Here is an 11449-nt window from a genome sequence, read left to right as displayed (position 1 = left end):
GGCCTCTTTGGACTAACCAAAATCGTGTTCCCTCCCTTTGCTAAAAAAATAGGTCATATTCTCCCACCCAAAATTGTGTTCCCTCCCTTAGCTAAAAAATTAGGTCATTCTCCCACCCAAAATCGCTCTCAGCCTCTCTCCCTCACCATTGCTCTCAGCCTTGCACTGACTCACTATCAATCCCCCTCACCCTCAATCCCATTCACCCTTTCACCCTCATCAAGCCTCTATCTCACTCACTCTCGCTCTCACTCACACACGATACACTCTCAGTGGGCTGTCTCCGTCGACCGAGACTCACCCTCGTTCTTCTTGGTTTAAATCTTCTGGGTTTCATAACTCATCTTTGTTCTCCGTCGACCTCATCATTCTCCAAGCCGCCTCCGACCTGACCTCGAGTCCCCGACGTCAGTCTCTGACCCCGTGTCTCCAAGCCGCCTCCCAGTCCGATCGATCGATCGCTACAAGACCGTGATCGACTCTCTTCGTAGCTCCAAAGGTAGTATCTATCTCTGGTTCTTTTGACCCAAATTTTGAATCTTTGTCATTTCTGTGATTTGGGTTTTGAATCTTCGATGTGGGATTTGATTTTTTTGATGTGGGTGAGTTGCAGGGAAGCTGATTATAATCTCCGACCTGACCTCGAGTCCCCGACGTCAGTCTCTGACCCCGTGTCTCCAAGCCGCCTCCCAGTCCGATCGATCGATCTGTTTACACTCTGGGATACAAGACCGTGATCGACTCTCTTCGTAGCTCCAAAGGTAGTATCTATCTCTGGTTCTTTAGACCCAAATTTTGAATCTTTGTCATTTCTGTGATTTGGGTTTTGAATCTTCGATGTGGGATTTGATTTTTTTGATGTGGGTGAGTTGCAGGGAAGCTGATTATAATCTCGAACAATTGCCCTCCTCTAAGAAAGTCGGAGATCGAGTACTATGCCATGCTTGCTAAGGTTGGAGTTCATCACTACAATGGAAGTAAGTGTTTTTTGTAACTCTGATATTCTGGGTCTGCATCTGATTGAGATATGACAAGTGTTTTTTTTTTTTTTTTGATTTTCTCTTTGCTGTTTGGTTTGTGCATTTAACTAGAATAGTTGCCCGCGCGTTGCTGCGGGTTTTGGAATAGAATCTGACAGTTTTAAGGATGCAGAATATAGCTAAGAAGTAAGTTTTATAACAGAAGATGTAGATCATGTTTTAGGAACATCACCACTAATGTAGATATTATGGTAATATTCAAAAGATACTTACATTTGCTGTTCGAACAGCTTGCAAAAAATAGGTACAGTTGTAGGCTAACTTAATTACAATTATTGCTTGATGTGTTTGTCAAAAACAGATGATGATGTCTGTTAGCATATGTGTTGCCAAAAGGTTGTTAGCCTGGTAGTTAACAGCTGTGGAGGTTGTCCAAAAAGTTGCTTCCTCCAGTTCTTTGTACATAAAAAGTGTCATCACACTTTAGTTGTGTTTTCTGTTGTTTTCTCATGTTACAACTTCTGTGTCACTGCAAATCATTTGATCACATGGTGGAATGAAAGCTGCTGCGTTTGTTCTTGGTACGTATACATACACCCATCGCTTTCTATATATCCAGATAATGTTCACATATAATTAATGAATATTAATTCCTCTTCCTTTTTGCTCTAGCTTAGTCTTCGATCGATCTCTGTCTTTGGTGTTATTTTCCAATTTTTGTCGTTTTGCTTAGAAATTTTGACGACAATAATTCCGATCACAATCTAAGGAATAACTCATTCCTATATATATATATATATATATATATATATATATATAACTCTATGTTCGGAGGTGGGCTCGTCACTTTGAAACATTGCCGGAGTATGCCATTCGGGTTACTAGTTACCAAACCAACCCAAAAAGAATGATTTTCTATAATTGGCGTGTTACAACTTTAAGGGTTCGCATTTCATATATTTCAAGTAGCAATTTTTATATGCTTATACAGTATATTTATACTCGAAAGGTCGATATCCGGCTGAACCCTGTTAAAACTACAACCATATTATACCCTTTAATTAATTGTTTTGAGGTTTTAGTGCACAATATAGGTTGGTAATTGACGTGGGTAATTGGTTGGTGTCATGTTAATTTCAGGGCTTCAATCATTTGAGATAATGGCAATCGCGGCAGTTGGGAACAACCTGATAACATATGTGATAAATGAGATGCACTTCTCATTATCCAAGTCTGCCAACATAGTGACAAACTTCATTGGAACCGTCTTTCTCTTGGCCCTTGTTGGTGGCTACCTCTCCGATTCTTATCTTGGGAGTTTCTGGACCATGCTTATCTTTGGCTTTGTTGAACTTTCGGTAACACACACTCTCTCTCTCTCTCTCTCCACACACACACTACACTGTGACTCCCTCGCATTCAAATAATGAGAAGAATTATCTCTTGAAACAGTCACTAAATATTGATTTAGACTTTGGACCAATTTTTCCAGTTGATTTGGACCAACTTTTTCAGAAAAACAGCGATCTGTAGTGACTGTCATATTTTATAAACTTGACGGTTTTAGCTACGAAGATGGTGACACCAATTTTCTGTAACTAAAATCATTGATCAGTTTCATTTTTTTTATTTGTTCGTAGTATGAAATACTTTACTTTCAGTCACGGACTTGCACTTAAACATTAGTACATATTTGACAATACTTCTTTTGCCTACTATTACAGTATAATTGTGGCTTTAACAGTATATATTATTGATCAATCATAGCCCAACAGCCCTAATTGTGGAAACTAAGGATTAGTTTTTGGGTTAATACTTTAATTTTAATGAATAACTTCATTATTGTTTAAATTCATATTCGTTCTTAACACATTTGCAGGGTTTCATATTATTGTCAGTCCAAGCTCATCTTCCGCAGCTAAAGCCACCACCATGCAACAGCAACACAGCTGTTGGAGAAGACTACTGTGAAGAAGCAAAAGGGTTCAAGGCATTGATCTTTTTCGTAGCTCTCTACTTGGTGGCATTAGGGAGTGGGTGTGTCAAACCCAACATGATTGCTCATGGAGCTGACCAGTTCAACCCTGCAGATAACCCAAAACAATCCAAGAAACTCTCCACCTACTTCAATGCTGCTTATTTTGCCTTCTCCGTGGGAGAACTCATCGCCCTCACGCTTCTTGTTTGGGTCCAAACTCACCAGTTTATCTAGAAAGAAGCATGCCTGCACGTCCACCATATGTTATCAACAACTCAGGGACCAAAACCAAAGTTTATAAACAATATCCACCGTCAAATCAAGTTGATGAATTTCCAGAACGACCTGGACAACGTTTGGTGGATGTTGTATTTGTGTTTGAATTTGGACTGCATTGATGAATAGAATCTTGATATGCCATTTGAATACAACTTATGATTTGTATTGCAGGATGATACTTGAAACAGATCCAACTGTTATCGCAGGAAAGGTAGCAACTCATACCATTTGCTGGTTGTGCTTTTGAGTTATGGGATGTATATATGCCTTGCATTAAAGCTTTTTAGGAATTATGTCAACTACTAAGTACAAACCATTTTGTTTCAGTGGGAGAGAAGAAGTAAAGCAGCATATTTCCAGGAGGATATCGATGTGGTCAGAACTGAGTGGGCAAAGTTTGTGGTTAAAACATATATGTAAGATTTGTGTTGGTACTTCTTGGAGACTTAGTTCAAAGTTTGTGGTTATGTTTTGGTTGGACAAGATCAGTAGCTAGTACTTTGAATTGATATGTAAGAAATACTTTAACAATTGGGTACACTATTTCTAGTTTCGGTGTGTTTTGGCAATGTATGACAATGATGTGCTATAGTAAATGACATTTGAACCAATTTGTGTTTCATATTTGCCTATTTCCAGAATCAGTACCCGTAGTGCTTGCAATTAATTATGGTATCATCAGACAACACATAAATTTACACACATAATACCTATTGTCTGAGGAACATTCACACAACAGTTTTACTAAAGGACACATTGTGTGTAATTCCTTGCAACAACAGGGGAAAAAAGTATCTGTAGTCTGAGGTTCATTTCAGACAACAGATGCTTCCGGCACATTGTTATCTCATACGCATTCAGACAACACATGCATCTCGGAAACTGTTATCTTAAATAAATTTCAGACAACAGGGGAAAAAAGTATCTGTCGTCTGAGGTTCATTTCAGACAACAGATTCTTCCGGCACATTGTTATCTCATACGCATTCAGACAACACATGCATCTCGAAAACTGTTATCTTAAATAAATATCAGACAACAGGGGAAAAAAGAATCTGTCGTCTGAGGTTCATTTCAGACAACAGATTCTTCCGGCACATTGTTATCTCATACGCATTCAGACAACACTTACATCTCTCAAACTGTTATCTTAAATATATTTCAGACAACAGGGGAAAAAATTATCTGTCGTCTGAGGTTCATTTCACTCAACACCAAAATAACAAGCAGTTGTCTAAGTCAACACGCATTAGATTTTGGGTAAATTCAGACAACAAATTTTTGCTTATATGTGTTGTGTGACTGAGCAACAGACAACTGTTTATCGACAGTTGTCTGAATGAGGTCAATCAGACATCAGGCTACTAGACAACAGCAGGTTTTTCATTCAGACAACAGTCGTTCGACAGTTGTCTGATTAACTTTGTGGTATAGTGATTGAATTGCCATTACCCATGTAAACATTGTGTGGGCCATTGTAAGATTGAGAGTTGTGTAGTGGCATGGCTATCATGTGGTGGGTAGCTCCGATATCAGGTTACCAATTTGGATCACCAAGAGAATGGGCTCCAGCAAATGGGGGTGCTAGATTTGGGCCTGAGAAACAGTGAGGGCACTGAGCAAGACCATGATGATTGGTTTAACAGTTGGGACACCATTTTGGGCTTGGACCAAGAGGCCCAGCAGCCCAAGGTGAACGGGCTGCCCAATTTGCTGGAGGAAAAGGAAGAAGCATATTTGGAGGCGTGCCATGCTGCGACGCTTTTTGAGAATACCCATGCTGAGAGGCGACTTGGTGGCACACACCACCACGCCGAGGCCTATAGTTCCCAGTATTTCGACCTCCAAATTGGTGAGGCCGACCGCCACAACTAGGAGCACGGGGCTGATGCTCATAGATCGGAGCACGATTGAACAAGGCAGTAGCAGTCGCCGATTGAAAGAGGGAGTTTGTTGAGCGTCAAAAGAAAGAATCTGTGCATGAAGGTCAGAGAAATCAAGGAGAGATGGAGACTGTGCAAGGGTAGTTTGGAGCATTAGGTAGTCTGGGCCAAGCTCATGGAGCGTGGGAACCACCATGTCAGATTAGATATAGGTTGGTTGATTGAGGCTAATGAATCTGCAATCGATTTGGCCTGCTGCAGATATGCATCAATGGACTGCGAACCCTTCTGAAGGTCAAAGAGTTGAAGCTTGAGGCTAGTGGAGCTGGCAATAGGGCATTGAGAGAAGTGGCAAGCTAGGCAGTCCCAGATTGCCTGGGATGTATCAAACCCAATGGTAAGATAAGCCACATTTTCGGTGAGCGAGGTGGTGAGGATACTGACAATTTGTTGGTCGATGGTAAACCAACTGTCATACTCAGGATTGGGGATGGTGGTGGCAGGTTTGCCTTCATTGGCAAGAGTTTTGGTGGTAGGACATGGTTGAGGAATTGAGCCATCAACATAGCCCCAAAAGCTTGGCACCATGAAGATAGGGTTTGATCTGATGAAGCCAAACCAGGTAGTTTGTTTCGGTGAGTTCGGTAAATTGGGCAGTGTTTTGGGAGGGAGGGGTTGAAGAGGTGGAAGCCATGAAACCAAAGAATTGAGCGACTGGACACGAAGACGCAAAACAGAAGCAAATGGAGAGAGGTAAGGATCCTAGACCTAGGCTGATACCATGTAGAAATAAATATTCCCTTGATTAATTTAAGCTATTACATTTTATGTATTATATTGCTATGAGTATTTGACAATTATAAGTATTACAATAACAACAGAATCAAAACTGATGCATAATCCTAGGGAACGGTAAATTAGCAATAGACAAACTCACCATTTTGCTCCATTTCATGGAAAGAGGGTTGTGGCTGGCTTTGATTGATTGGTTGAATTGATAGCAACTGTGTCACTTATCTCCCTATTTATCTTCATTTCAAGAATCAGAGACTTCTGCAAGAGCGAGGAAAAGAGGAGGAAATAACGAGAAAAAGAAGAGGAGGAGTGGCCATGGCAGAACAATGTATAGGTGCCCAGAGCCTTTCTGGGTAGTGATGAGATTGGTGCGTGAGTTGGTTTCCTGTTCTCTCTCCTCTCAAGTCTCTGCAAACTGAAACCCAGGAACTAAATGGCTTGATTTTGGGGAGCAACGATAGTGGATAGAGTGGTTTGGTTTTGGGAAGGAGGATCAGAGGAGGAGGAAGAAGAAGTTTTTTTTTTTTTTTTTTTTGTAGTGGAGTTCTTTTTTCCTTCTTGAAATGACAATTTTAGCCCCTAAAGTGGGCTCCTTTGTCAGACTTGAACGTCCAAATTTGACGAAGAATAAGAAATTGGACACGGTTGAGGAAAATTGAAAAGTTTGGAGGGTTAACTAATTAAATTGAGAGGACAGAGACTAGCATGAAGTTAACCCCAAACATTAGGGGGGTAAACTGAATTTAATCCTTACTTGAATGTATGGATGCTTGAATGATGGTATTGAATTATATGGATTAGAGTACTGTTTATATGGTAATATATCGAGCATTATTTCTGGACAAACGTTTATTATTCTTCTTGTTGTCTAAGTTTCAGTCATACAACACAATACAAAATAATGTGTTGTATGACTGTAAAAGAGTTCAAAATTAAGGCTTTTCCTACAACAGTAATCGGCTATTAGCCAATTTGATTACAATATTTATACCACAGTTAACCAAATATAGTAGTTGTGTGAACTAGCAACCAACAACAGAAAAAAATAAAATTCTATTGTGTGAGATTCATAACATACAACAGAAATAAAATCATCCTTGTTGTTTGAATGATCAGCAGACGAGATATCATTTGATTGTAGTTGTGTGTTACTTATCTCAGACAACAAATATAGGATTTTAGCTGTTGTGTCTTATTCATCTCAGACAACAGGAAATAATTATAACTGTTGTGTGTTATGAATCTCAGACAACAACTAATATTCCTCTTTTGTTGTCTGAAAGGCCATTTCAATGATAAGGCATCCCTGCGCATGCCATGCTAAGCACATGCCTGCGCAGAATTGGCATAACAGAAATAATATTCTGTTGAGGAAATGAATATTGCACAACGGTGAAATCACCGTTGTCTGATGATTGAATCACACAACACAGGTTTGGACCACAGTGACGTTGGTCATCATACAACATAAATTTACCGTCGTCTGATTAACTTATTGTAGTAGTGATGTCCTCTTGAAGGGACATCAATTCTTGCAGGCCTGTATGCAGCAGGTATATGTGATCTCATCACTTTTAGAGGATCAATATGAGACATAGTGGAGATAGACCACGACAATTCATGTAGTTCCTATTGAACGTTGACGTTGTAGTCTTCCCCTAACGACAGGAAGACTGTCTCATCAAAGTGACAATCCACAAATCTAGCGGAAAAGAGATCATCTGTCAAGGGTTCTACATAGTGGACTTATAGTTGGAGATTTATATCCAACACAAATATATTTATGCATTCATTGTAATGACCCCATTCTGATGCGTTGTGGCGGCGCTATTGACACATAAACTGCACACTCGAATATACGCAAGGACAAGATATTAGACTCATACCCAGTCACTAGTTGTAACGTAAATAAAGGTTGAGTGGCTATGGGTCGCAAATGAATTAGCATAGCTGCATGTGATATTGCATAACCCCAAGCGCAAATATTGGTGCGCATTACCAATGTCCAGGCTACCATTGTAGTAGTTTAATTGTGGCCTTTCCGTGATACCATTAGTATGTCTACATGGGAATATGATGCTTAATATCAATCCCCAATGATATGTAATAGTCATCGAAAACTTTGATGTAAACTCTCTAGCATTATCAAATCGAATTGAAAGAATGGGATGATCCGGTTAGTGAACCTATAGCCATATGATCTGGGTTAGGAGTTTATCACAAGCAGCATCATGAGTGGACGATAGCACGATACATGACCAGTGTGTTCGCACATCAACCAACACCCTAAAACATCTAAGAAGTCCGCAAGCTAGTTGAATCGATCCATAGAATCCAAGGGGATTCTATGTAAGAATGGAATTTGTTCCTTAATGTCCTTTGCATAAGATGGTCTCGATCCTAATTTAGCTAAAGAGCAAGCTTTACATAATGAAAGATGGGTTTTAGAAGCGACCAATGAGGATTTTGGTTGAACCATAATGTCAAAATTGACTTGAGAAGTAAAGAGAGGAGGCAAGGAAGCAACTTTTGGCATCAAAGCCATGCTTGGGCCTCAGGAGGTAGGCAGCGCCAGCATTAGCTTGCCCGTGGTGCACAGCGGCGGCGCCCCAAGGAGTGGCGGTAGTGACTTTCTCTCCTTGAATCAATTTTTGATATTTACTTCTCTTCGTTATGAAGAAAGGATGTATGTATGAAGTCTTTAGTATTATGGATCATATCATGACTTGGGTGTCCCAAACGGTCACGCTAAAGCCTATATGTGTCGGAATCCCATAAGTCATCTCTCATGACATGGTTTGATTCAATGATTCAAATAGTGATTCCATAAAACCCAATAAAATGACACATATGTTTCTCTAAGACTCGTTTATGTCTGTAGTCATTAGAGGTGATGCAAAGGAACTCTTGTCCATTCTCACAATGTGTTTCCACATGAAAACCATTGGCTCTTATATCTTTGAAATAATAAAGTTTGAATTGAAGATATGTCCAAGACATGAAATAGAATAATCGATACTTTATTAATAATAGCCAATAATTACATCAAAATTTCTTGACCAAAATCTAATCCAAAATAATAAAATCAAAAGTAGACAAATAGTAATTACTTAATCATGTCGGTAACTCCAATTAAACATGACCAGGAAAGTAAGAGGAGATGTCAGTGGAGCAAAGCTCACTTAAGTACCACTAGTCTCAACTAGTTTCCTAGACCAAAATCTAATCCAAAATAATAAAATCAAAAGTAGACAAACAGTAATTACTCAATCATGTCGGTAACTCCAATTAAATATGAAAAAAAAAGTAAGAAGAGATGTCGGTGGAACAAAGCTCGCTTAAGTACCACTAATCTCAACTAGTTTCCTAGACATCATACTTGATTGGGTGAGCCTAGTGAGAAAGTGTTAAGACAATTGTCATTTATTATTTAAGACATAATTGTCATTACATAATTCTTGGAAAATAAAAGACTATACAAAAAATATACAGCATTTTATCTTCATCGCCAGATTTAAAGTCTTCCATAACTCGATGTCTTGATCACCATTGATCAGACACTCCATAAAACATAATGTAGAAGATGTTCTCTTGATTGAGGCGTACTGACGCAATATACATCGTCCCTAGGACCATTGGCGTTGGAATAGTGTTACCATGGCCAAAAGTGTTGCCATGGTGTCCAACCCCTATACACTCAACGTCATGACTCCTTTGGTCATGTATTCGCCAACTTTGGCAGTTACCTTCTTGAGCATGTTGATTATATGGATCATATCATCCATGAAGACTCCTTCAAGCCATTGAACGGTGCTCATGGTAGCCATCTTGAGGCCTACCATATTCTCTATTCACAAACTTGTGATTGTGTCTTTCAACACAAGTCATAGCTCCAATTAGCTGATGGTGATTTGTGATCCGTCCTTCGTTAATTAAGATTCAATAGAATTTAGAGAATCTTAATTCAGTGACAAAGAAGATAGTTAGGGTTTTCTCAATTAATTATTCTTCTGTGATAGTTTTTCCACTGGCATCCATCAATGATCTAATGCGGAGAGCTTCCGAACAATATTCCATAACTATTTCAAAGTTTTGAGAAGCAGAGATTATTCCATCGTGCTTCTAAGTTCAGAAGATGGTGTATGTTTACTAAAACGTTCACGAAGTGCTACCACAAAGGTTCCACGCTATCCTCATTCATGTACTCAAACTGGAGTGCTATCTCTATGTGGCGCTTCATCAGGATAAGTGTCTTGGAATTATCTATCTCAATTTGAGAGTCTTGAGTGGTTCCTTCAGAACTGGTCTCTTGGATTGTAGGCAATAAATCAAGGTCAATTAGGTGGAGCTCAACATTATGAGCTCACATGAAATATCCCGTGCCCGTAGAATCCAATGGAGTAAAATAGACCTCGTTCAAGTTTGATATCCTAAAAAGGAGAAACAAGAACGGATTAGTTTCAAAGTCAATGCTTCAACGAAAACTAATATTAAGATTTCTGAGCCTTAATGCTACCAAGAAATCGATTTCTAAGAAATTTGGATAAGACCAAAACAATGATGTTTTTCTGGTCAAAATCAATGCTTCCAGACACTCTTAGTCCAAAGTCTACGAACGCTCTTAGTTCGTATAAATCGATGCTTACGGACGCTCTTAGTTTTTAGTCTACGAACACTCTTAGTTCGTATAAATCTATGCTTACGGACGCTCTTAGTCCGAAGTCTATGAACACTCTTAGTTCGTATAAATCGATGCTTACGAACGCTCTTAGTCCGAAATCTACGACGCTCTTAGTTTGTATAAATTGATGCTTACGGATGCTCTTAGTCTACGAACCCTCTTAGTTCGTATAATTCGATACTTACGGACGCTCTTAGTCCAAAGTCTACGAACACTCTTAGTTCGTATAGCGTGAATCCTCATGATTTTGGTTTTATAGAATCGAACCCACGTTACAGAAAGGTGGGATGTAGAAGAGAGAGGTAGCAAGTCCCGGAAGAAAAAGAAGAAGAAATTTAAATTACTGAAAGCAGGAACTTTAATGTAAAACTTACTTTGGTGCTTTCTTGATGCTTGATTTTCTTGTTCTTCTTTTCCTTGTAGTCTTATGGTTTTCTTCCCAAAACCGTGTGCAGAGATGGTGCGCGCCTGAGGTCATCTTAGGGTAGGGTTCTACGGTTTCACGACAAGAAGAGAGAAGAAAAGAGTTTTGGCTTCTGATTCAGGGTTAGGGCTCGTACTAATAACGTGTTTTAGAATAAGAGATTTGAGAGAAATTGTTGTAACTTTCATTGATAGTAGAAATATTTATATATAGAGGATACAAGTATATAATCTTTTGAGTACAAGGAATCCTATTCTAATTAGAACTAGGAATCTAGAACATTCTCTCATATTAAAAAAATAGAAAGTAATCCTAGTCTGATAAGACATGCATAAATCGAATATCCTTCAACAGAAATTGGATTTTGGTCTATCTATGGTTGAAGTGATGAAAGTCATTAGGCTTTTGTTGTTGGTGTTTCTCTGACAC

General features: G+C 39.1%; 1 protein-coding gene and 1 long non-coding RNA gene across 2 annotated transcripts; both read left to right on the top strand.

The window, feature by feature from the left end:
• The first annotated feature begins 363 nt into the window (after window positions 1-363).
• On the top strand, window positions 364-978 carry LOC112186400. Its single transcript, XR_002930777.2, has 3 exons — window positions 364-499; window positions 614-761; window positions 876-978. It is a non-coding gene; the product is annotated as an uncharacterized LOC112186400 (long non-coding RNA).
• Window positions 979-1995: 1017 nt separating this feature from the next.
• LOC112185043 (protein NRT1/ PTR FAMILY 4.3) lies at window positions 1996-3207 on the top strand. Its single transcript, XM_024323253.2, has 2 exons — window positions 1996-2338; window positions 2860-3207. Exons 1-2 carry the CDS (start codon window positions 2108-2110, stop codon window positions 3190-3192), a joined length of 564 nt encoding a protein of 187 aa, XP_024179021.1. The 5' UTR covers window positions 1996-2107; the 3' UTR covers window positions 3193-3207.
• Window positions 3208-11449: the final 8242 nt, after the last annotated feature.

The sequence above is a fragment of the Rosa chinensis genome, chromosome 2 (assembly GCF_002994745.2).
Source record: "Rosa chinensis cultivar Old Blush chromosome 2, RchiOBHm-V2, whole genome shotgun sequence".
Lineage (NCBI taxonomy): Eukaryota > Viridiplantae > Streptophyta > Magnoliopsida > Rosales > Rosaceae > Rosa > Rosa chinensis.
This window is presented reverse-complemented; position numbering and strand designations above follow the sequence as displayed.

Excerpts from the sequence above, each read along its gene's own strand:
- LOC112185043 (XM_024323253.2), top strand. The coding sequence starts at position 2,108 with ATGTTAATTTCAGGGCTTCAATCATTTGAGATAATGGCAATCGCGGCA. Across the intron at positions 2,339-2,859 it reads TTGGCTTTGTTGAACTTTCG|GGTTTCATATTATTGTCAGT; the intron begins GTAACACACACT and ends ACACATTTGCAG.